This window comes from Onychostruthus taczanowskii, unplaced genomic scaffold, assembly GCF_017590055.1.
Source record: "Onychostruthus taczanowskii isolate IOZ18803 unplaced genomic scaffold, ASM1759005v1 scaffold19, whole genome shotgun sequence".
Taxonomy (NCBI): Eukaryota; Metazoa; Chordata; class Aves; order Passeriformes; family Passeridae; genus Onychostruthus; species Onychostruthus taczanowskii.
In genome coordinates this window covers 9,899,158-9,923,671 of record NW_024499128.1, presented here as the reverse complement: position 1 = coordinate 9,923,671, position 24,514 = coordinate 9,899,158, and the positions used below count along the sequence as shown (strand labels likewise).

Below are 24,514 nucleotides of genomic sequence, written 5' to 3'. Positions count from 1 at the left end.
AAACACTTAACAGTAAAAGCAACTATTTTTAACATATTCTACTATTTAAGATCTAACAAGTGGGTCTGTGCTCTACCCAGCTCTTTGACATCTGCTTCAGGCAGTTCAAATCACAAACGCAGCTTCAGTGTCACTGGAGAAGAGCTGAGCACTTGAGATTCTCAGCAGCTGCTTCCAACAAGGAGTGAAAAACCTTGGATAGGGTTAGCTGGAATATTTCAAATTGCACATGTGATCCAGAGGGAAGGGACAAGATCAAGGAACCTCCCACTTGAACTCTGCACCATGACTGCAGATTATTCCAAGGCACTCAAGACAGTTTTTCAATTCGGAATTTATCTCTGCACAGCCCTGCAGAATGGGGAACAGAGCGAGATCAACAACAGTTGTAACAGAATACATTTCAAAAAGGGGAAAAAGAAAGACAATCTCCTTCCATGTACACAGCACTATGATGGCAAAAGTAACTCTCTTTTTTCCTGGGTCTTTTTCAGTTCATTTAGTTCAAGTTTTTCAGTCATTGGCTCTATACTAGTAAAAGCCTACAGAATTTGAATTTATCATTTAATTTTCCTTCTTTTCCTAACACAATGAATGTGACTAAGTCCCAGTTGACAGATTAAGGAGCCATTTCAGTCAATCTTTTAAACTTGTTTTGTGATTTTTTTCCTTTCCTCTCATTGCTCCGTCCCCCTGAGAAAATAATCTTAATTATTTCTAAGCTAAACATCCTTTTAGATATATAAAACTACTTAAAACACTAACATATGTTATACTGAGCTTTGCTCTTTTATTCAGAAGTATTTATCTGCAATTTTTCCATCAGACCAAGCCCCAAAGAAATGTTGTCGGAAAGGGAACAAACACACAATTAACAGAACCTCCAAGACCTCTTCAAACATCTGTCTGCTTATAACACAGATAAATACCCCAGATACTTCTCAAAGTCTTCTAAGTATGGTGCCATTGAACATACTAATTTTCCCTGCCAATTGTACATTTTTATGTAATAGAAAGTAGGTTGATGTCAAAGAACTGAAAATTACAAACCATATGTCACACCAGAAGCAGCTTATAAAGATTAGCATATTTATAAGACAAAAAATGCATTTTAAATAATGCAAATATGAAAACATCTTTTTATTTGTAAAAGCATTTTTTCCCCAAATCAACCTAAAGTATGCTTTCCTACTTCACTTTTACAAGATCAAAGAAATTAGATTTCATCCTCGAAGAAAGATCTTAGAGTAATATCTAATATTGTGGAAAATGCCAACAATCAATAATTTAGCTTTTCAAACTGTAATTCTAGGCTCTAAACAATAATCCATTTTTTCAAAGATAAAACACAGAAGTCAGTCAATTTGGTAATGGTCATAATGGCCCAAAACATTCCAAGCTGAAAACCACACAGGGCAAGACTGACCTTAGAACTCAAGTTTTTAACTGAAATCCAGTATTTTTGACACAAGCCTATTGTTTCATTTCATTTTGACAAACTTTTTAGACCAGCACTTTTTAAACTTTTTGAAAGCCCATTCAAAAAATGTGAAAAGCTATGCTAATTGAAGATGAACAATTAAAACCATGTGTTTTCAGCATATGACCAATATGCAAATTAAAATGTTATTAAAACCAAAACTAGTGGACAATTACCAAGATATGCTTACCATTATTATGGTCATTAACTCTCAAAGCAGCAATAAAGCCAGAATAATATTTGTCTGCCTCCCAGAGATGTGGTTCTCTGCAAAGCTGAGGGACCAAGAGGAACTTCAATGTATTCCTCACAAATTTTGTTGTATTCCTTGTGTTGCTAATACATCATTTAGCAAACTGAATTATCAAAATAATAATAGAATCAGTGAGGTTGGAAAAGGCCTCCAAGATCATTGAGCCCAGCTGTTGACTCATCACCACCTTGACCACCAGCCCATGGCACCAAGTGCCTTCATTTTTTCTGAATCACCCCCAGGGACAGTGACTCCAGCACCACCCTGGGCAGTCCCTTCCAATACTTCACCCCCCTTCCAGTGAAGAAATTCTTCCTAGAATAGCAGGCCAGAGAAAACTGTGTGCTAGTTAAATATATATTCGACCTAGGAGGAAAATGATTTGTTATACAGGAGTCCTCATAAAAAATTCTCAGAGAAAGTTTTCAAAATGTGAAAACTGACTAAAAATTCAGTTAATAATCAAAAACACTGGAAAACAAAGAACTGTAAAACTCCCTTGGATGATGAGGCCAGTTTTCCCCATTACTGTGACATTCATTTTAAAAATCTAAGGCCCCAAGTATCATATTTTTTACATTATTAGCACTGCTCTATGAACTAGTCAATATAATAAAGTCTCTAGCAAACTCTGATCAAACCATATTCAAAGGTTTGATTCTTCTGTCTTTATAATTCTCTTCACTTCAACTGAGAGCACTCACACAACTTTATGATGCACCACTAATAATCTGTAATAGAATTAAATGGGTACTTTCCAGGAAGTCAGCAGTACAGCTACAAGGGTATTTTTGTTGCACAGTTCTTTTAACGTACTATTCATAGCTGAGAAAGTACTTTAATTTCCCTAATTAGCTGTTCAGTAATACAGAAATATGCTAATTAAAATCTATTTTTCTTCTCTTAAATTATGTCATGCTGTCAAATAGATACAAAAAATGAATGAACGAATGATATTTGCAGTATCAATGCAATATTGACATTGTGCAAGTGCTCCACCAGCACTTGCTCCAGTTATTTTGCCTTGAATGAGTTTGCATTGTTTAATTGTTCAGAACTTAATAAACATTTCTGTAGATAATGTATGAAGAGGATATGATATGAATAAGATCCAAGATGGTCAAACAGTGATCAAGACACTATAGAAGATAAATGATGAAGAATTCCTCTGCCATTCTGACCACAGTACTCAAACTCTTCTACCTACAGCATTATGAACTGGAAGTGTTAAAAAGAGGAGATCCAAGAGGTGGCCTGTGCTAAGTTGGTACCATTTTAATATAGTTTTGGGATGTGCTATTCTAAAGTGTAACAACACTAATCCTTGCTCGATGTGCAGGAATTTGTGGCTTCCCTGCAATCTCAAAGATTCCATGTTGATTTAGATAAACAGGTCAGACTTCCTGGCACCAGAGGAGCTCCAGGGTGAGATAGACAATTGCAAAGGCCTCAGGATCAGAGCAGAGCTCTGCCCTCCACAGCCCCCACAGACCTGCTCAGAGAAAACCCCCAGCAAGAGCCCACGGCTTTTAGCCAATTCTCCTTTTGAACTTTTTTCCTGTACCTCACAGTTGTGAGATTATGTGTTCTATTCCCTGCCCAGGTAGATGGCATCAGGAATTTATAGATAAGAACTCAAGAAAGATCCTTCATCTTCCAGCATGGAAAAAGCCATTTATTCAGTATCTCTGTTTTCTCCCACACAGGACATCCGTTCTGCTAACCAAAGTCTCTGCACTAGCTCCAAAAGGAATAAATTAACAAACACCAAAAAACTCAATCAAAGGCAGGGTAAAGGAAAGCTCTGGGAATATGGAATGCTTGGGTTTACAGGAAGAAGCTTCTACAGAAGAAAAAATGTACATCATGAAATAGCATGAATTCTATCAGTGATTTTTGAAAGCATGACAACTGGAGGAAATCCTTTTCATTTATTTACTTGCATTTTTCTGGACTGTGAAACATCTAAAAGCTGGACAACTCTAAATATTTGTGTTACTGAGAACACATATCTTTCATTTGGATCTAGGTAAGGGAAAGACCAGAATTCAGAATAAATTCTGCCTTCTTGATATTAGGGGATCTACACCTCTGGAACTGGCAAGTACAGGCAAATGCAACCCACAGTTCAGTATTGCTGTTTCTGTCTGGAACATCTTTGTAAACAACTAGTAAGATTTAAGACCTGGAAAAAATATCTAATTTTATTAAATAGCTCACACATATTCAGTAGAAGATTGATGGTTATGGCTTTTACTAACTTGAGGAGCCATCACATTGCTCTGTGCAACTTCATAAGCAACATTAGTCAAAATGTACTACATTTTTTTTCTTTCTACACATATTTCCTTCATATTCATATGAAGATACTGACTCACATCTTTTCCTCGTTCAAACAAAATTTCTGTTTAGAAAACTTATCATGGTTTTGATCATGTCAACAATCTGATTCTGTTTATTTTCTTAAACCTGTTGTACAGAGCCAGATTATGACATAAAAGAAACCAACCCAAAAAAAAGCAACAAAAAAGCAACCATAAAACTAAAATTGAAACCAAAACATGGGACTCATTTGCTTTATTAAGAACTGCTATGAAACTTGTGTATCTCAAAAGTCAATATTTCATAATAAAATCCTTACATTTCAACAGACTTTTTACCTGGAAAGTGTATTACTTCCATTACCGTCTGAGTGAGGGGACAGCCAATACCTCAGTTCCTGAAACCTGCTGAAACACATCCTTTTCACATAGAATCCCCCACATTTTTTAGGTGAAAAAAAAAAAAGTAAGAGTGACAGTAAGGAGAGGAGAGCAGTTTACACATTGACACTGAAGAACTTCATTGGAATGAACCGGTATAACTTCAGTAACACTTATTATAAATCCCATTGTATACATTAATTCTTCTACCAAAAAAGTTTTAAAACCATCCCAACACAACTGAAGCTTTTAAATATCTAAAGGAAAATGAAGAATCTTATAACTGCAATACAAATATTTAAAGCTTGTAACTCTAAAAAACTGTTTAAAGTATAAAGCAATATGCCAAAGAATGTTCCTAACATGTAATCTCTACAGAATGTAGGCTAAAATTAAAATCTCTTGCTTTCATACATCACATTGTTATATTAGTGTAATTACATTTGTTATATGTTCAATTAACTCATACAAATCTTACCCTTCCTCTTTATATTAGTTGAGATGGTTCCTCCTACTGAAAGTGTTCTCTGCAATTAACTTCTGCAAGTTATAAAATACAAATGTGCTCTATATAAGGAAAAATACAATGCCTTTCTGTGCAATGTGAATATGCAATAATGCATTTCATGTGATTTCCCACAAATTTAGAAACAGACTTAGTAAGTGACCAGTAGTTATGAGAGACATCCTTTAACAAGGACTCAGAGAGAAAAGGCTTCAAAGAGCTTGAAACCTGTTGCCTTTAGCTGTTTCTTCAAAGATGGTACGTCTGAGAGCTCTGAACTCTTTGTTTCTGACAGAACTGCTTCACACACAGTGATATGAAAAAGCACCACTATAATTGAAAAACCTCAAGTGTTCTGCCTCTAATACGATTACATTTCACAATGCAGATTTATGAGATTCGAGATCTCCATTTAAGATCATGCCATTTCATACAGTTTCTCTGTCAATATACACGGTACAAAATGAAAATGCATTTACAGATGCAGTCATTTGCTGGTTTGAGCTGGGGATGAGTCAATTTTCTTCACAGTGGCTGGTAGGGGGCTGTGGTTTGGATTTGTGCTGAAAAAGAAATTGTTGATAACACTGAGATGATTTTCTTATTGCTGAGCAGCTCTTGCACAGAGTGAAGGCCTTTTGTCCTCTCACCACCCTGCCAGAGAGGAAGCTGGAGGTGCACAAGGAATTGGAATGGACACAGCCTGCACAGCTGACCCAAGGGACATTCCAGACCATCTGGTGTCATGCTCAGCATGTGAAGCTGGAAGAAGAAGGAGGAGTAGGGGATGTTTGGAATGATGGGTTTGCCTTCCCAAGACATCGTTAATCACCATTAATGAGCTCTGCTGTCCTAGGAATGGCTGAGCACCTGCCTGCTGAGGGGACAAGATGAAGGGACACATTGGGTTGCCTTGTTTGCACACACAGCTTTTGCTTTACCTGGTAAAATGTCTTTATCTCAACCCACAAGTTTCCTCACTTTTCCAATCCTCCTCCCCATGCCACTGCTGGTGGGGGAAGTGAGTGGCTTTGTGGTACTCAGCTGCCAGCTGGGCTTAAACCGTAACAAGTCTTAAACACAAATCATGCCTAGAAATCTGAAATTCAGCAATACATGCATCTAAATCACAAAAATACTCTGTCTACAAAAATGAAAACAGTAAAAGAACTTCTGACCAGCATCAGCATCAGAAATGGGACTTCAGAAGCCTTGAACACACTGAAGACTTAAAAAAACCCCAATATATCAATCACTACCGACAGTTCTTCATCTGTACAGTACATTCTACTGCCAACTTACTACATGAGTTCTGAGTAGCTGTGTCTGGTGTTCTTTTTGCCTTGATGCAGCATCTAAACAAGCAGGCAAACACACAGTTTTTTCAGCATATAGCCGCTTCTCCAGAATTTCGAGACAGCTGAGACTGCTGGATGTCTGGAAGAGAGCTGCAAATATGTATGAAGGCAACATTTGCCTTTCACTCAGAATAGAAGATTTGACTGAATTATGAGAACGCCATATCTGGCAACTCTAGTACTGGTTTGGGGAGCTTTTCAGTCAAGGCAGTCATGTGCTTAGAACTGCACTGTAACTTTTATCTGCTGTCTTTTCTGAGCTTCTCATATATATATATAAACCCATTTTCTTTGTCACATGTTTTAAAGTTACAACAGAAGTCTGCTGGCAACGGCACAGATCTGGATGTTAATGAAATGAGTGACAACTGGGTGCACTGCACGTGCCCAACACCCACACTCACTAATTGGTTACAGAAAATATGCAATATGCCATAATTTACCAAAGCACCAATGCCTAATCACTTCACACTGCAATGAATTTGAAGCAAACATGAGTAATTAAGCCATTATTTTTAATAAAGTGACAGCTAACACTTACTCCACTCTAGTGACCATTTGCACAGAAGATGGTTTAACAGTGTTTATAATGTCCTGCAGCTCTATAGAAAGGCTCTTAGAACATGAAGAATTCTTTCAAGATTTGTTGTGACATGTATGAACATTTGTTCACATATTAAGTGTGGAAATCCAAAATTACTCAGCATCTACTTTTTATATACTACATGAAAACGTCTACTCCACTTGTCAATTATATGGATGAGAACTGTCTATATCTGCCCATGGGATTACTTGCAGAGCCATCTTGTCTTTTCTAAGTGGCTGCTCCAGTATTCTTTTATATACTGCAGTTGAAGCATATTTATATATTTAAAAATATTGAAAAATATTTTTAAAAAATAAGTTTTAGATTTGACCTGGACTTCCTTAACAGAATCAGTAAGATTTTTCACTCTTTGAGTTTAAACAGGCACAACAGTTAACACTGCAGGTTTTTACTGACACCAGTACACCATAAATATATCTTGTTCTGGTTTTGGGTAGCAGAAGACAGAGCTACATCCAGTATATGAAAGCTGAAAATTATACTCACAAGAAACCTGAATGGGATTGACAAGGCATCATTTTAATTATGATGCATTTACACAGTGAATGCAACATTGAATTACCAGCACTTAAAATTCTGAGTTTGACATGAGTGCCATTGACTCAGAATTCTCAACTGAAGATTCAGAAAAATATGCTTAAATATTTGACCTAGGAAATGCTAATAATAAGCCATATATAATTAATTAAATCTGAGTAAGATTGCTATCAACACTTGTATAGAAAAACTTGAAATGAAGATGTTAGGTACTACCTAAACAGCTTGGAAAAAAGTTTTCAATATACAAATCTTGCTTTGTTATTCACTGCTGCTTCAAACTTGTGTATGAATGGGAGGTTTATCTTGAGAGTCACTTGAAATTTTTCTGTTGCTGATTTTATTAAACAATAGCATCCCTGGCCTATCTTGTAATTGAATTAAGCTAGAGTCAATTGACCTATTCTCCCATTTCCCTGAAATGGAACACCTAAAAGTGAAATTTTAGCCTTGTTCTATGGATAATGAGCACTAGCATGATTAGGTTCTGTGAACAGGAAACACCTTCTCTCAGTCGACTAATTTTATGAAGTTACTATATAAAATATGTATTCTTTTCAAGAGGATAAAAAAACCCCAGAACAAAACACTGACCTTTCATTAGTTCTTAAAAGCTAGGAACCTTGCAAAGGAGTTCTAAGAGAGAAGACAACACACAAGCTTAAAAATGAAGTTTAAGATAAAAAGGAAATATTCTTCCTAGTTAAAATACGGCATTTTAGAAAGTTATGGTTGCACAGGCCAATGCAGGAAACTAATTTAACAATAATCCACATACCACATACTTTCTTCATTTAAGATACATCGGATGTCGTTCACAAGTAAACAGTTATGTTTGTAAAAACAAAACAACTTCTAGAGAGAAATGGCAAATCAGTTGATAGAATTTCTCTTAAAACCTGGTGCTTGAAGTGGCATTGAAATGGTTTTTCATTTCAGTTACTCCATCTTCAAAAACAAATCTAATGTCTTCATGGCAATAAAAATAACAAAAGGTGAAACACAGGAGCTACTGTTCTTGATCGCTCGCCTCTTAGATTTATCTATCATTTTTTTAAAATGCTGGGATAATCTACTATTAAACAATCTTCCTGCTCATCTGCTCTCCAGATGACAAGGCCTCCAGCACAACAAAAGCCCTGCTTAACACAATGCACGTGTCCTAGAAAAGGCACTCTGTGCCCAGGGAGAGGATCACGGCAGGATCTGCTCCACATTGCAAGTGAGAATCAGAGGGTTTAAGCCTCCTCCTCAGCCTGTCCCTGACAGGAGGCATTACTTGTAGACAACAGCACGGAGGAGCGCTAATCTGAGAGCAGAAGCACATTGGGGTAGAGGCTGTGGCAGCCTGAGACAAAGGGATAAAGACAACAGAGGGAAGGGTGAGACACACAGATGGATGTGCACACAAACAACAGCACTGCCTTCACCATGGCACAGGAGTACTGCCAGAGCACTATCAGCAAAGCTGCTGTAAAAGTTTTTTATGCATCACAGCATAAAACAAAAGTGCCAATGACTTTCTCCTCAACAACAGGGACAGCGGGGAAGAAAGAACAAAGGTGCTGGTTTGCAAATGTTACACTCACATGATAGGTAGGATCTAGGTTAATTCAATCTCTTGACCATGAAGGAAAGGAAACAGTCAGAAACAAAAAGTTTGTTGTACCTCTACACACACAGATTCAAGAGGACTTAAACTTATCAGTACGCACATTCAGAAATACTGATGCAGAATTCCCTTCACCTCCACCCAAGCACTTCAATACTCCAGCAATGTGTTCCATGTTATGATAAATGTACTATCCTTGAACAGCAGGTATGGCACTGCACCATATATTTCTTTTCCAATAATCATATACCATTTAGTTACTTCAAAGTATTTAGTCATGAATGGCCTTTGCACTTCTTGACAGATAAGAAATAAGAAACAGGGACATTCATTCCCCAATGCACCAGCAAGACTGCAATTACAGCAGTTAGAACTGAGTCTGTGCTTAATACAAATGTTAGGTGAGCAAACAGCACTAGTTTAACAAAATAATTTTTTCTAAGTGTCTAAACATTTTAAATATTTGCACTATAGTTCCATTATTCCCTTAGCACCTTCTCTTAAAAAGTAGCATTGCTACTGAGTTGGTCTCCTATGAACTCAATGCCAAAACCACATATCAAAGCCACAACATTCTCAGCTAATAAATACACAAAATTTGACAAATATGAACCTGAGGATGAAAGCAGTGTCAACAGACCTTCTGGTTCTTTGTGTAATAATGAGTTACAAACTTCAATTGCAGCCTGGAATCAATGTGGGACCCTTCTGGCAACACACACTGAAACTATGTTATCATCATTCTCTACTTTCTGGTCCAAGAGAGCAATACACAACAAATTATTTTTTAGGTAACATGTTAGTCCAAGGAGTTTATTAGGAAAAATATATGGCTTAGGGCTTAAAAGACCATAAAGTGGTTTAAAGAGACCTAAGGGACATTGATTTATCTACCAGAATCAACTTTCTGTTCAGGCTGCTGCAATAGAGCATGGAAATGAGAAAAACAGGATTAAAGAATCACATTATCTGCATAAAAAGCTCTAATGCTTTATTGTTTATAAAAATGACACTTCAAAAGTTATCTGAATGGTGTGACGTAAGATTGTACAATCCACTTCCACATCTTGCATTAAGTGCTGTTAAAGACTTCCTTTAATCAGTGTTGTTGGAGCTCACACCTCCCCTTTTTAACCCTCTGAATCTGTGCATTAGATAGAAACACTAAAAAGTAATACTGGTGGAATTTGCAACTTAAGTTGCAAAGTTTCTTTTCGTTTGAGAACAAAGTATTATTCCTATCATCAGCCGACAGAATTGAGACATCAGGGGATTAAGGGGAATTTTTATATTACTTAAATTTAGCATCTACTTTATAAACTCGGGTTGAGAATACTCCACACAACAGAGAGAGAAACTCACTGAAAGGGACTTAAGAGAAAAAGCTAAAGTTAAGTCTTCTAAACCACCTCACTTCACTATTTTCTCCCCAGGAGCAGCAGTCTCCACACATTTGTAAATCAGGCCATGTACATTGCCTTGTGTTTTGTCAGAGTTGGAAAATTCCCCCCCAACTGAAGCTGATCTTAGGAACGCTGCCAGGGTCATGCCCTGGCCAGGCTGTCCCATCACCTCATTTGCAATGTCCCTGATGCCTGTGTGACCCGAGCCTGTGCTAGCCCAGGGAGCTGAACAGCTGAAAATTAAAAACACTTCCCTTAAAAAGCCTATGGATCTACATTTCTAATCTTAGTGCGGGTGTCATTTGTATTGCACCTCAGAGGCATTTCACTGCTAAAACACAATTAGCAACAGACCAGTGTCTATTCTAGGAATAGATTTGTTATTTTCTGTAGAAAAGGCAGAACAAAAAAAATCTCTCTTTGTAAACCAATAATACAAATGCTCAAGATATGATACACAAGTATAACACACATCTAGAAGTCAAGAATCTGTGGCATGAGCAGATCCTACAAACCCAATCATGTATGTTTAAAAGCAATGAAGTTGGTATCACTTTAAAATAAAAGGCTCCTCCCTTCTCAGCCATGTCACCCTTTGAACCTTTTGGTGCTGGGACATTCCAAAGGCCACGTCTGTAAAAGAATTGCAAAGTCTTACTTTACTCTGGGGGCAGATATAACTTCAGAAACCCCAAATTCTTTGGGAACAGGCCTTTCCATGAAGTTACATTTTTGTTCTACTTGAGCTCTATGCATGGTGAAGGGTCATCTTTGAGGCACATGCAGCGAAGAGTGTTTTATTCACTAGAAAATACTCACTTGATAGTCAGAAATAGAACCCAAATCTCACCAATTACTTGCTTTCCAGCTGTAATAACTGGAAGTAGTGTAATCCAATGCCATGATATAGCTGCTAACAGTTCTTCCTTTGGTTCACACAAAAGTCTTCTTGTGCTGAATGTAAAATATTTCAAGCAGATGAAAGATGGAGCCAAGCACTGACAAGAAAACAAAATACTGAAAAACTGATCAGTGGGCAGCACTCAATCTCAGTTCTGTTTGTGTGGACAGGAAAAACAATAGGTAACAATTTAAACTTAACCATAATGTACATGCATTAAGAATTTGTATTAAAGATGCAAAGGTACCTTACCTTCTGGCATTTTATAATCTCTACACAAATCCTATTAAAATTTTTCTATTTCATATGTTTTAACTTCAAGAAAACACAATCTTGAAAATATCAACACATCATCAATTTTTTCCTTAAAAGCTATTTAAATACATGTTATATATGTACATATGCAGAGGGAGGAAATGCCTATTTCTGTAATGAACTCAGCATGAACAAGATTTTGCTCCATGAGGAATCCAATTGCCTCTAGTCAGCCCACAGATTCATCACAGCACAAAGGTCCAGCTGGACCAAATAACCAGGTCATCCAGATTGTGATGTTCAGGTAAAGCTGTACAGAAAGTTGAAAAATGCATGGAAATCTTTTGAGTCAAGAATGTGCTCCAGACTTGTATGGTGATAAGAACAATAAGACAGTTAAAAAAATCCCTCTCAGATCTACAAAAGCCCAGTCCTTTCACTTAACAGCTTCCTGATAACTCGTTTGAAATTGGTTTTTAGTATTTCTGTGGTTTGTTTAAGCAATCTTTAAATTAGACAACATCTGCCTTCGTTTTTCAAAACGCATGACTATGCTCAGAGATGGCAGAACCTTCCAGAACTTTTCAAGGACACAGACTTGCCTTCTGTTCTTCTTAAGTGAGATGAAAGCCACAGAGCAGAGCTACCACAGCCTCTCTCCACACCCAGGCCATTCCTGCCCTGAGCATCTCCTGGCAGTGCATGAACACAGTGATAATAAACACCCATTACTTATGGGCTCCCTTCAGCTCTAACATTACACTGCACTCTCAAGGAATCATCTGAAACACTGCGCTTGGAATGTTAATATTATGTGCTCACAGCTCTTTGAACTTGCTGTAAGAAGTCTTAAGAAAGGTACTTTTCCAGCAAAACATAAACATACAAAGCAAACCAAGAGTTACCACAGTAGAGAGAGTGAGAAGTCGCATGATCTGGCCACAGAAAATGCCAGCTATCTCCACCCCAGTTCTATTTAGACTGAGCCTGGATCTACTCCTCCAAATCAATTGCTTAATTATTATAATTATATACACAAAAAAATTCAACTGCTTAAAACTAGCACGTACTTTAAATGCTTTCTAAAGAAAAGAAGCACAAAAGGCAAACCCAATACAAAATCATGAGTTTCTAATTAAGACCAGCAGAGTCTTTTGGAATTAGAAATGATTCCTTCTACATTTAATTCATAATCTTTTTCATTCTCCAGTAGGTATTGCTCTAACATTTTACCATCTCTCCATCCTCCTAATGACTAAATACTCTATGCAAGTTGTGTATCATCTCTGCACCTAATGCAATTTGAAATTTGCTTGAAAAGGCTTCTTAAACTCAGCATACTTATAATACACCAGATCAAATATTTGAATTAAGGAAGTTGGGCCCCAGAAACATTTTCATCTATCTACTGGGTCATGGCTTCTTTCAAAGCATAATGCATATCAATATTACCTTAAACCTACATTCAGGTATTTGTAGAATTCTGAATACAGATTTGATTAAGTAGCATAAAAAGATTACAGTTCAATTGCCATAAAACTAAGAAAAATCAGACAAGCTTCTCTTTCTTAATATTTAAAGATACCAGGCTCCTGCTGGAGAAGCTTAAAGCTTTGCTCTGCTTTTATCTATTTTAAAATCTTTCTGAACAACAGCTATCAATCCAAAGAAATATATTTTCAAAGGATTCTTTCATTCCTCAACAAAAGATAGACATTGGGAAGGTACTTAAATCCATTAAGATGCATGTAGAGTAGCCTCTAGCAACTCCCAACCTATTTTAAATAAGCAGAATTTTTCTATTTCCATACAAATATTCCAGTAGTTTAGTAAACATTTTGTACCTCAGTAGGCATCCGTGTTTGTTAATCTCATACATAAGGAATAAATTCCAAAGCTGCAGGAGCTCTGTGTATTCCAGGACTCTGCCCAGGCATGCAGACCCCTGAGCCAGACTCTGCAGGAGGATGTTCCTCCAAGTACAGTAGGAGCCACTGGGGCCAAATGATTCACTTCTACCACCACCTCACAAAGTTTAATTTGATAATTATAGTGATTATCAATTAGCATCTCATCACTATTTGATGACACACGATGACTTCAGGCTAACTAGCATCTCGTACATCATTTAATAAAAATGCCATGAAAAGAGGGCTGGTGGCAGAGGCCAGCAGGCAGAGAGAGCTGAGTAAACAAAGCAACAGTTGGGGACTTTTACAGGTTAATTTTTCTGAGATGGGCCAGTGCAGACACACCCCCAGCGTGAGGGAGCCCTGTGCAGAGCCCTGGCCATCACAGGAGTGGGAGCTCCATTCCCAGCCTGGGACAGGCCACAGCCTTTGTCTTCTGTGCCTGCAAATTCACTCCCACCATGAGAAGGTCTGCACAGCAACACTAAGGTTCAAAGAGAATCCTTTATAACTCAGGACAACAACCCAATGTACACTTTAGACTCATTAAACTCACTTTAAAAAGGAAAAAGAAAGCAGATAAATTTTGTATTGAAATATGTAACACAGCTATCAGAAGACAGACCAGCTGAAGAACTAAGCACAAAATGAATTTACAAGTGGTTTTGTCTACAGTTCATCACAAGATCAGCTTTCACATGGATGATCATTCAAGTTCAGAGAATACTCAACCAACCTGTTGCAGCTGAAACTCATTTCTTCTGTTCACCTTGAAGTATAAGATACTTGATCTCAACAACTTTACCTGATCTGTTTCCTAGGAATGAAGAACCTGCATTTCAGTATGCCTGAAATACTTCTTATGTCTTTAATGCTGGAATAGTTATTATGGAAACATTAGCTGGTTATAGTATTGTATTATGATTCATTCAGAAGAGCCACGGCCCATATATTTAGAATGTTCATTTTTTTATCTTATAAAAAGATTGAAGTCATGTAATTCTCTCATGCATATGACCACATCATTCCATTAGAAACTTCTGTGGCTGTAGAAGAATTTCCATTTTCATGAAGGACTTTTATATTGTCATCTTCTCTCTAAAGTAAATTTTTGCATAAAAATGATGAATGTCTTAGAATCCATTAGAATTCAGAGTGCAAAAAGAATGGTAAGTTATAAATTAATACAAATTTTGTGAAATTCCAATAATTTCACAAATTTTGTGAAATTCCAAATAAGCCAATAAAACTTCAGAGTGCAAAAAGAATGGTAAGTTATAAATTAATACAAATTTTGTGAAATTCCAATAAAGCCCTCTACATCAAGACCTCCACACTGGTTTATGTGTCAAATAATTCTTAAGAGGACTAACTCTAATCTTCAGCATTCTATAAAAATTACAATGTATTTTGTTTCTGCATTACATAATTGTTTTATCTTTCATTGTTTCATGTCTTCTATACTACAAAGCTTTACGCCAATATTTTTCAGAAATAATATCTCCTATTCTCTTCCTGTCCCCTCCTTGCCTTAAATACTCTCAGTTACTTAAAACTAACTTGGTGTAAGGACTTTTTGGGGGGACAGTTTGTATACACTACTTAACTCCCCCCTGACATATACAGTACCTGAAACTGACACTACTGCAAATGCTGAGTAATCTGAAATAAGCAATTAAAAAAATATGCTATTCTATGGGCTGAACAAAAGTTTTCATTCACTTTTAATCCAGTAAGTTGACTAGTTTACTACTAACCATAGAAAAACTGGCACCTAAAATGATTCCTGAATCCCTGGTACCTAAACTACCTTTTATGATATTTTTTTTAATGTAAGCAGCAAGAGTCATCAGCATTTATCTACCAACATGAAGCATCATATTGGCACCTATCAACAACAACTACCAAAAGAAAAACAGCAAAAAGTGACGTGAATTTTAATTTGCAGAGATAATTATGTCAGGTATGGCTTGTTTCAGGATAACAATACCCTGTTAGGGCTTGCAGGCCTCAGCAGAAGTAATCTGGGAATAGCAGTGACAGCATAAACAAAGAAAGGTTTATGAGGGTGGAGTCCATATAAAACACTGGATTAAATCTCTTCTGTATCCTGCGGCTCCAAACTTTCTGAGGATGCAGCAGTAAAGCCAGAGCTAGCAGTAAAGCCAGACAAACTACAGCAGACTTGGCTTCCAACTCCTCTTCCTCAACACACGAGCCCCATCCACTTCTTACAACTGAATGCACCGTTGTTCCCCCGTGAAATACTTGAAAACAAAGAGCTAAAACACAAAGACTATTCCCCTTCATGGAGTATTAACTTCCGCTTTAATAACTAACTCCTGGTCCCACACGATACAGTTCTGCATTGTCCAGCACACCCCACTTCAGCCAGACAATGCACACAGCAATAAAACTCAACCCAGCAAAGAAAGTGAAAGCTGCGTTTGTTCAGCGTGTTATTTGGCGCAGCCAACTGTAATGCTTCTGCCTGCCATTTATTGTTTACTCTGTCAAAGGATTATTAAGAATTAGGCTACATTTGGCAATTTTTTGAGAAGGGAATTTACATGCAAAGTGACTGACACTTGGTATTTAAAGTCTATTGGTCGACTCTGACCCTTCGTTTACAAGTGACTCATTTGACTGCAAGGATCTCTGATGTGGAAATGCTCAGATACGAATCAATTGCAGTTTTTGTCTCGGGTAAATGTTACTTGGCAATCCAAAAGAAATGAACAATGCTGAGACCGAGGCTCACATAGAATAGTGCTTATATGTTTAAAGAATTCCTTTTACATGCCTGGTTTAGTTCTAGTCGGAGGATTTATGACTCCCCTTCTCCTAATAACTTATCTCAGAGCACAGTGGTTTTAAACACACACACAGACACAGAGACACACACACAAAACCAGCAGTTAACTCTTTTGCTGCCTGAAAGAACAGCACGGATGCATTTAAGTAAATTTAAAAAGCAGGTTTGGTGCTGATAGGGATTGTGATTCTCCGTGGGAGGTTGGGATAGGGTAAGGATAGGACTAGAAAGGGAGAGAAACATGTTTGCAAATCCCTGCTCCATAAAGAAACGATTGTGTGTAAGAAACGACCATTCCTACATGAATCAGCTCAGTGCAAATTCTGCAGTTTATCTCTGATAAGGATAAAAGTAAAAGGGTTTCTCTGTACCCGAGCAAGATTCCCTTCCTCTCATAAGGCAGATGCAGCATTTCTATAAACAAAAATGTCTCTAGCCCTACCTTGTGCCAGTGCTTGCAACATGTGGAGCTGAAGCAACAGAAACGCCCACCATCCCCGACAGAAGATGAAACAGAAGTTTAACTTTATCATCATTCCGCCTCGCCTGCTATTCCTTCGGGCAATAATTTCGCGATCCACCTTTCTTTCAACCGGTATTGCCTCACTGATGCCCATCCGATCCGACTGGCTGCCACTCCTGACAGCGCTTTGGTCATCGCTCATTCCGCACCCGCGGGCCGGGCTCTCTGAGGAGGGTCGGGAGGCTGTGCCCCGCGCTTTGGGGGGAAGCGAAGCCCCCACTTGCCAGGATCGGCGGGCTCTTTGATTTGTGCTCGCTCCGCCTGCAAGCCGGGAGCAGCGCTCCGTGTGCCTCCCGCTATGACAGTCGCCACCTAAGTCAATGTTTCTTGTGGAGGTATTGATTGCACCAAAACAACCAGTCAGAAATGTGAAACACATGTTTTCTCTGCACTGTCACATCCGATGCCTTCAGCAGAGAGGGAGTAAGTTCATGGGCGTCAGTATTTCAGTAAATCCGGATCCTTCAGCACATCGCAAACAGGAACAGGGAGAAACTGATCCATCTTAGCAGCCACCAGCAGACAATCCAAAGAGAACCTTTTATACCGCAACAGTGATGGAAACTGTTACCCCCGTCATTTTTGTGGAGCGTGGTGAGTTCTCCAGCATGTGTCCCATTCTCCTGTAAAAACCCTCCGATGGAAGTGTTAAATTCTTGCAGAAGGGGAAAAAAGCGACAAGGGAAAAAAAAAAAAAAAAACTAATTGAAAGTATCTTGTTATTCCTTGCGCTAAGGATTTATTTCAGACAATTTCAAGATTAGCCATGCAGACAGAGTAGTCTCCCGATATCCCCGCAAAGCTCTGCATAGTTTATATTAATCCGATTTTCCTTGGAATACAAATCTCTACCGTCAATAGAAGGGTTTGAAGGGTCCTCGAGCAGGTAAATCGAGCAGCTCCGGCTGTGATTCCAGCTCGCTGTGCAGTCAGTCAGCCACAGGCCGGTGCCGGTGTCACTTGAACTCCTCACGTTCTGCCGGAGGTAGGGAAAACCTCAGTTGATCCTGTCTCCCTCCTGGAAGGCTGGTGCCGATCCCTTCCTTGCAGGGAGACCACGACAAAAATCACCTCTAACAGAGAAAGCGCTTTTTCTCTGGCCGGTTGTGGACGCAGTAAGGAAGCAAACCCTCAGCTGGACAGTGTCCGGGGTGGGGAGAGCGAAAATCTCCCGAAACAAACAGCAACAAGGTGAAATCCTCCCAGCTCGGTTGAGCCGGGCTCCTGCTCTCCGCGCTGATACAGCCCAGGGATCCCGGTCCTTCCTCCGCGCGTCTCTCCCTCACAGGCGCTGTAAACACAAGGGGGAAAGCGCGATCACAACAGCGGCAGCGGCGGCAATAAAACCCAACTGAAAAAAAAAAAAAAAAAAAAAAAAAAAAAAAAAAAAAAGGGAAAGGGAAAGCAAGCGCTGGAGGTTTTATATTTGAACAAAGCATCGGGGTATTGTTTCAGTCCCGCCTTCCGTGAAGGGAAAACTTTCATGGGAGATTCCCTCCGTTGTTAAAAGAAAGGAAAGAACAGGAGTAGTTATAAAAGAAGTGCACCGAGGATAAAGGCGAGTTAAAAACAAAGCACCTAAGCGCGAAGTTGATCAAACACGAGCCCCGCCAGCTCGCCCCCGAAAGCCGCCTCAACTTTTCTCACCGCCTCAGGCGGCGGCGCGGCGCGACCCTGCCCGCGCCCCCCGCCATCCCCCCGCGCCCACCTCGGCGTCCCCGCCCCGCGTCCCGGCTCCCCCTCAGCTCCCTCCGAACCGGCAGCGGCGCTGCTGGCTCACCTCCCGGCTCCCCGCACGGCTCTCCCGCCCACAGCGCCTCAGCCCACCTTCCCCTGACCTACACCTCACTAGCGGGGCCGTGTCTGGGCTGGGAAGGCCGGGGGGGGCGCATCCTGCGCGGGGCTGGGGGGATGTGTGCGCGTGTGTTTATCTGTACGCGTGTGTATCTGTACGCGTGTGCCACTGCCGGGACTGGGCGGTGCGGAGCTCGGGGGGTTATTTCAGTGCAGGTTCCGCAGCCGCGGGAAGGGGCACACAAGCACCGCCATCCCCATCCCCTCACGCCGCCGGAGCGGCGAGACCTGAGCTCCCTCCGGCCGGGACGCTCATTGGGCGGCAGAGCGAGGCGGGCAGCGCGCGCGCGCAAGGGGCCACGCGCAAAGGCGCGAGCGGGGCTGAGTCTCGCGCTCCCCCCCCCGCCCCCTCCAAGCCCCGCGCCCGGACAGGCCGGGCCGCCGCCGCCGCCTCATCCCGGGCGCGCCCCGCGGCGGCCGCGCTTCCCGTGCGCCGGAGGGCGAGGAGCAGGAATGTGGTGACAGAGCCAAGGGAGCCCCGAGGTGCGCGTTAACCCCGTCCCTGCGCGCTGGGCTGTGCGGTGCTGCCGCCTTCCTGAGCGCGCCGCGGTTGTGCCCCGTGGAGGGGAGCGAGGGCTGCAGGTTGGCAGAGCCAAAGTTGGAGGTTGGCTCCTGCTCTTCCTGCCTTTTTGAGAGGCGGTGTGTGATGATAGAGCCGTGCTGCAAACACTGTGTATTTTCACATCGAACGCAAGGTCATTTTCCCCTTTTATTAACAGCCAGTGTGATGGTTGTCTGACAGGTGTGTTACCCAAGAAAGCACCTTTTCGTCAAGCCTTTGTTATTTTACAGCATACAAGAAGGTAAAGCAGCTTCACAGTTTGCACCCCAGCACAAGGGAACACTTTCCCTGGTTCCCTGGCTGTGTTTCCTGTGCCCAGCACCTGCCCCTCAGCTGCCTCCCTGCCCAAGCCATTCCATCCATCAGCATCCAGAGCTGCAGGGCAGCTTTTCCTCCTGACCCTCCCTTTGTATCTCCCAGGTACATCTGTCTGCCAGATTCCCTCCTACGCCAGTCCCTGCTTCTTCCAGTACCCAACAGGTTATTAAGTTTTATGACATCTCTTGTCTGCCCACCCTTTATCCCTCTGTGTGCCAGCTTGTTCCTGTGTTCGAGAAGTTGCTGTACTCAAATTGTCCTTATTGTGGCACCTTTTCCTGGTGTGAGATATGAGCTGTGTTCACCAGCAGCCTCTTCCTTGTGGTAAATAGAGTGAAAATAGCGATTCTGTTGTGCTTGTCACGTCACACTTTCCTTTTTTTGTGCGTAGACCACATTAATAATTATCTACACGTATCAGGACTCAGTGCTTATGATTTTCCCTGCAATACGTCCGTTTTGAGAACAATGCAAACTGAACTCAGATTGTGTTCAGAACTGACCTCAAGGAAGTAACAATCTGTAACTCCCATTGCACCATTAATAGTAGTTATTTTACTGCAGAGTGAAAAAAAAAAAACCAAAACAAACCTTTTTTATTTAACCAGTAATTTTGGGTGGGACTGATTTGCCTTAACTGGAAATGGAAAATATATTTAATTGTGTGTTGGGCAGTTTTGTTTTGGTTTTTTTTTTAAGCACTGTTAACAAAGGAGTGTAGGGCTGTTCACGGAAATTTCAGATTAAGATTTCAAATTCAATTTGTTATCTAAGAAAGTCCTCAGTGCTTCTTCATAAGTTCTAAGGGAGGCAGATTGCAGTGGTTATGAGAGAATTGTGAAAAGTCTGCTGAAACAGTCATTGTTAGGCTGTTGAAACCGAGGTGCTACAAAGCAGAAGTGCTCATTTCTGTGTCATTGCTCAATTTCAGTGGAAGTTTGTTTCACTTTGAAATTGACGTTTTCCTTGTAGCCCTTTAAATCTGTTCAGCATGCAGTCATAAGCATCGGAAAGTAACCTACAAACATAAACACAGGAAAGTAACCTACAAACATAAACACAGGAAAGTAACCTATTTTCGTCACTCAGGCCTTCCTTTCTTATTTGAATGTGATGTCTTTCATACTTGACATTTTGGGTGAAATGTTTGCATTTTGTTCTTTTATTTTTAACAATGAGCACTTCTAAGAGGACAATATTAATGGTTGGGGGTTTTTTTCTATTTACCTTGGTTACAGTAAATATATTTAATAGTGTTCATACCTGAAAAAAAAATCTGAAATCTTGTTATCTAGATTAGTGAAAACTTTTTACTACTCCTCTCTTCTGCATGCATGTAACAGTTAAACTTATAGCAGGAATACTGGTAGACCAGATTTCCCATCTGAAAAATAAACAAGAAATCTGATGGTCATAAAGACAGAAAAAAGGACAGGGTGAGTTTTCAGGAATTTTAAAAGTAAACACAAAAGAAGCAATATAGTTAGTGTTATTTAAAGGTGGGGAAAAAAAGAAGATTTAAAGTCTTTTTATCAATGATGGTTGTGTTTTGAAATGAGATGTAAATGCAGTGGGATAATGAGACAAAAGAGAAAGGAAGAAAAGGCTCCACTACTCAAGACAGGCCATTTAAGGAAAGGCAGCCTTCTAGCAGAGAAAGTGAAATCATAGAACTACTTCCACAGGAAAATCTCACCAATGTGTTTTTTTACAATCTTGTAATCTTCTTCTTTTATATCTTCTGGGGTACAGTTTATTGACTCTTTAGCATTTGGAATTAGCTAAACTCCTACAGATGGAGCGTTCTCATATGCAAATAATTTTATATTATTTTAAGGGTTTTCTTGTTTGTTCGGGAGTTTTGTTTGATTTTTTGGTTGGTTTGTTTGTTTTTGAGCACTTCAGAAGATTGTTGGGATCTGCTGTATCTCCTCATGCAGTCTCTGGTTCTTGCAGTCGTTGATGGTGGTACCCAGCTGGGGTCTAGATTATGCCAAACATGACAGTTTTTAGCCAGGTGGTTGCGATGGTTTGTTTGGCTGTTTTAGTCCTGTAAGCCAAATAATTATACTGCATTCTCTTCTATTAAAAAAAAAAAAATAATCAGTGATTTTATGTGGTGTTTCTTGACAGCACACCTTTGATGAGGATTCACTCCACCTGGAAAATTTAACTGGCAAAGCAAAAGTCTTTACCAAAACTTTTGAAAATTAAATTGAGAGCTATATGAACCACTATATCAGGCAAAATAAGAGTTGATATTCTAGAAAGGTCTTCATCATAAGTAATGTAGAACAATTACTGGTTTTCATTCCTTGGATGGAAGGTATGGATCTTGTTGGTACCCTGAAAACAGTTCCAGGGGTTGTTCCTAGACTTCCATTTTCCTTCACTCAAAAGCTTAAAGTGCAAAACTCAGGACAAGCAATTTTATTGACTACCACATGATAGTCCCAGAGGGTTTTTATATTGCCTTTCCTTTTCTCCCAGGAGGGACAGTGCTTTAGAAAACAATGACTTTGCAAGTAGAAAGTAACTTTCTTTCAAATGGGGAGGTTTTTCAGCATATTAAATCAACCTGAATTCAATGAACTTTTGGGAGGGGGCTAAAATCTTCCCTAGCAAGGGTATATTCCTGAGGGACACTAGCCTGCTGCTCTGCTTTTATCAAGTAAATATGCTTCTACGTCAATAAAAAACATTGGAAGAGAAGGAAAAATGTATCCCATTATATGCTGGAAGTCTCAGGGGAGACATTAGGCAATGACTTCACCACACTTCTGGAAGTATCTCCTGGAGCAAATGCTGTTGCAAGAGCAAGAATAACTCCCATTAAGTTTTACTGGCCTTAAATAACTTAATATGGTGTCAGTTTATAAAGCCCCCAAACAAACAGAATGACAAATTTTTGTTTTCTCCATGTGGTTTGAATTTACATAAAAGAAATTAGAATTAGATTTATGTACCTCTTACGTCTGATTTTAAATTCAGAAATGCGAGCAAATTCAGAGTTAAATTCCTTTGCTGGCTGCTTAATATGATTGTGCTCTGGAGTGTGGGAACAGGCGAGGTGCAGTTCTAAGGCACAGCTGTAGAAGTTGAGGGCAGAATGAATATATTGAAATGTTTCATGGCTTTTATGAGCCTGAGAAGGATCCTGCTAGAGCTGTAGCACGGCTGTATTCATGCTCAAATACAGTTAAACTGATGGAAGCAATGTGTGTGCCGTCAGGACACGGAGCTAACGTGGCTTCTGAATTATCCCACCTTCTGTATTATCCCAAGGTAACGATAGGCTTTCTCATTTAGCCATCAGAAGAAATTCACAATGACCCAGCCATGTTGCCCTGCTGTGTTTTATGGAGTAGAGAGTTAGCGAAGTAACATAAAGGATCAAGACAACAGGTTCTGCTTTTTTGAAAATGTAGACGTTTGAAAACATTCTCAGAGCCTCCCAGAGGAAGTCTACAGGGGCTCTAATGATTCTACTCCAGACAAGTTGGGCTAGAATGGAAAGAGAGATCTTCTCTTAAGAAGTCTGTGCCTTCAAACACCAGCGGGTCTGGCCGCCCGGCCATGGGTTGCCGGGATCGCCCTTTCATGGTTCTGATGATGCCCCAGGCACGAGTGACCTGAGCACTTTGAGAATTGTCTGAAATTGCCCATAAATACTGGGGCAGACTTCAGACAAAGACTGAATGTTTCAGTTGAACTTAACCTTTGTACTGAGGAGTGCCATCTTGGGGACTTCCTCAACTTTCTAGTTGATCAGGAAAAAATAAATGAAGCAGAATCTGAAACCATAAGTGCAAAAGAAATCTACTGAATAGCAGCTGAATATTACCAGTGAAATGCATTAATGCATCAGCTTAAGCTTGATCACACTAGGCAGAAGACTTCCAGAGAATACATCAGACTGTAGGAACTGTGGTATTAGTTGCAGTCTTTTTCCCCCCATCCTTTTTTTTTTTTTTTTTCCTGGAACTAAACCAAAGCCCATTCACAAGAGAAAAAAGTACTGCTTCTGCAGGACGTGTCTCAGGCAGGACATAAAATGTTAAACACTTTAAAATGAGATTAGATTTCATGGTGTTTTCCATTTTTCAATAACTCTTATACGAAAAATCCAACTAACAAAATCCCCCACAAAATTCTTAGCTGAAGTCCTTGTACCCCATGCGAGATCTATTGTGATTTCTGTTGATTACAATTTTCTGAATTTTCTGATTAACATCCTGTAATATGCCCATGGTTTCTCCCAGAGACAGTACTAGTTTAGTCATTAGTGAACTGTTGTTGTCTTCCATGTCCTTATTCACAAAAATATTACAAAGACCTAAATTACTTTCTTGCAGTCTCTGAACAGTGCAGAAAACTGTTTTAATCAAGGGTATGGGTTATTTTCAGATGCAGTATAAACATCTAAGTAAGTGAAGACATCCATTGAACACTTTGTGGTGGGATTCCTCCATTACACTGAAGAACTGTGTTAAGTGTATGCATGGAGATCATATTCCAAAAAATAGCATATTCCTGAGATCCTGTAACTGAGAAATGCAAAGTGCTAGATGTGACGAGTTAGTTCATTATTACAACCCTGCATTTTTCTGACTTGATTGACATGACTCAAATGGAAAAGCTTTAAAAGCAAAATGCCAGTGTGACAAAGAAGAAGGATGGGAACAATTACCACAAGGTCTTGAGCAGTCCCTCTCACTAAAGGGGAGAAAACTGAACATCTCAGCCATGTTGCTGCTGCCATAGTCTACAATTTGTCCATCATATAAAAATAAACAGGTCATGAAACGGCAAAGTGAGTTTTAAAGAATAAACAGAAGCTATTTGCAGTGATTGGCCACCTTAGCTATAGATTATTTTATCCTCCATAGGACATGAATATATATTGATGACTAGTATTT

General features: G+C 39.8%; 1 protein-coding gene across 4 annotated transcripts in view; it reads right to left on the bottom strand.

Annotated features, from left to right (window-relative positions):
• The window catches only part of SDK1 (sidekick cell adhesion molecule 1), a 384,804-nt gene extending 365,751 nt beyond the window's left edge, over positions 1-19,053 (bottom strand). The window contains exons 1-2 of one of the 4 annotated variants that reach the window (XM_041401548.1): positions 18,704-19,053; positions 16,781-18,152 (exon numbers count right to left, since the gene is read on the bottom strand). In XM_041401548.1, the coding sequence (XP_041257482.1) occupies positions 16,781-17,240 (460 nt within the window). In that variant the 5' untranslated portion in view covers positions 17,241-18,152; positions 18,704-19,053. Of the gene's footprint in view, positions 1-16,780; positions 18,153-18,439; positions 18,531-18,569; positions 18,676-18,703 lie in introns of those variants that run through there. The other 3 variants (XM_041401551.1, XM_041401550.1, XM_041401549.1) reach the window with 3 other exon arrangements.
• Positions 19,054-24,514: the final 5,461 nt, after the last annotated feature.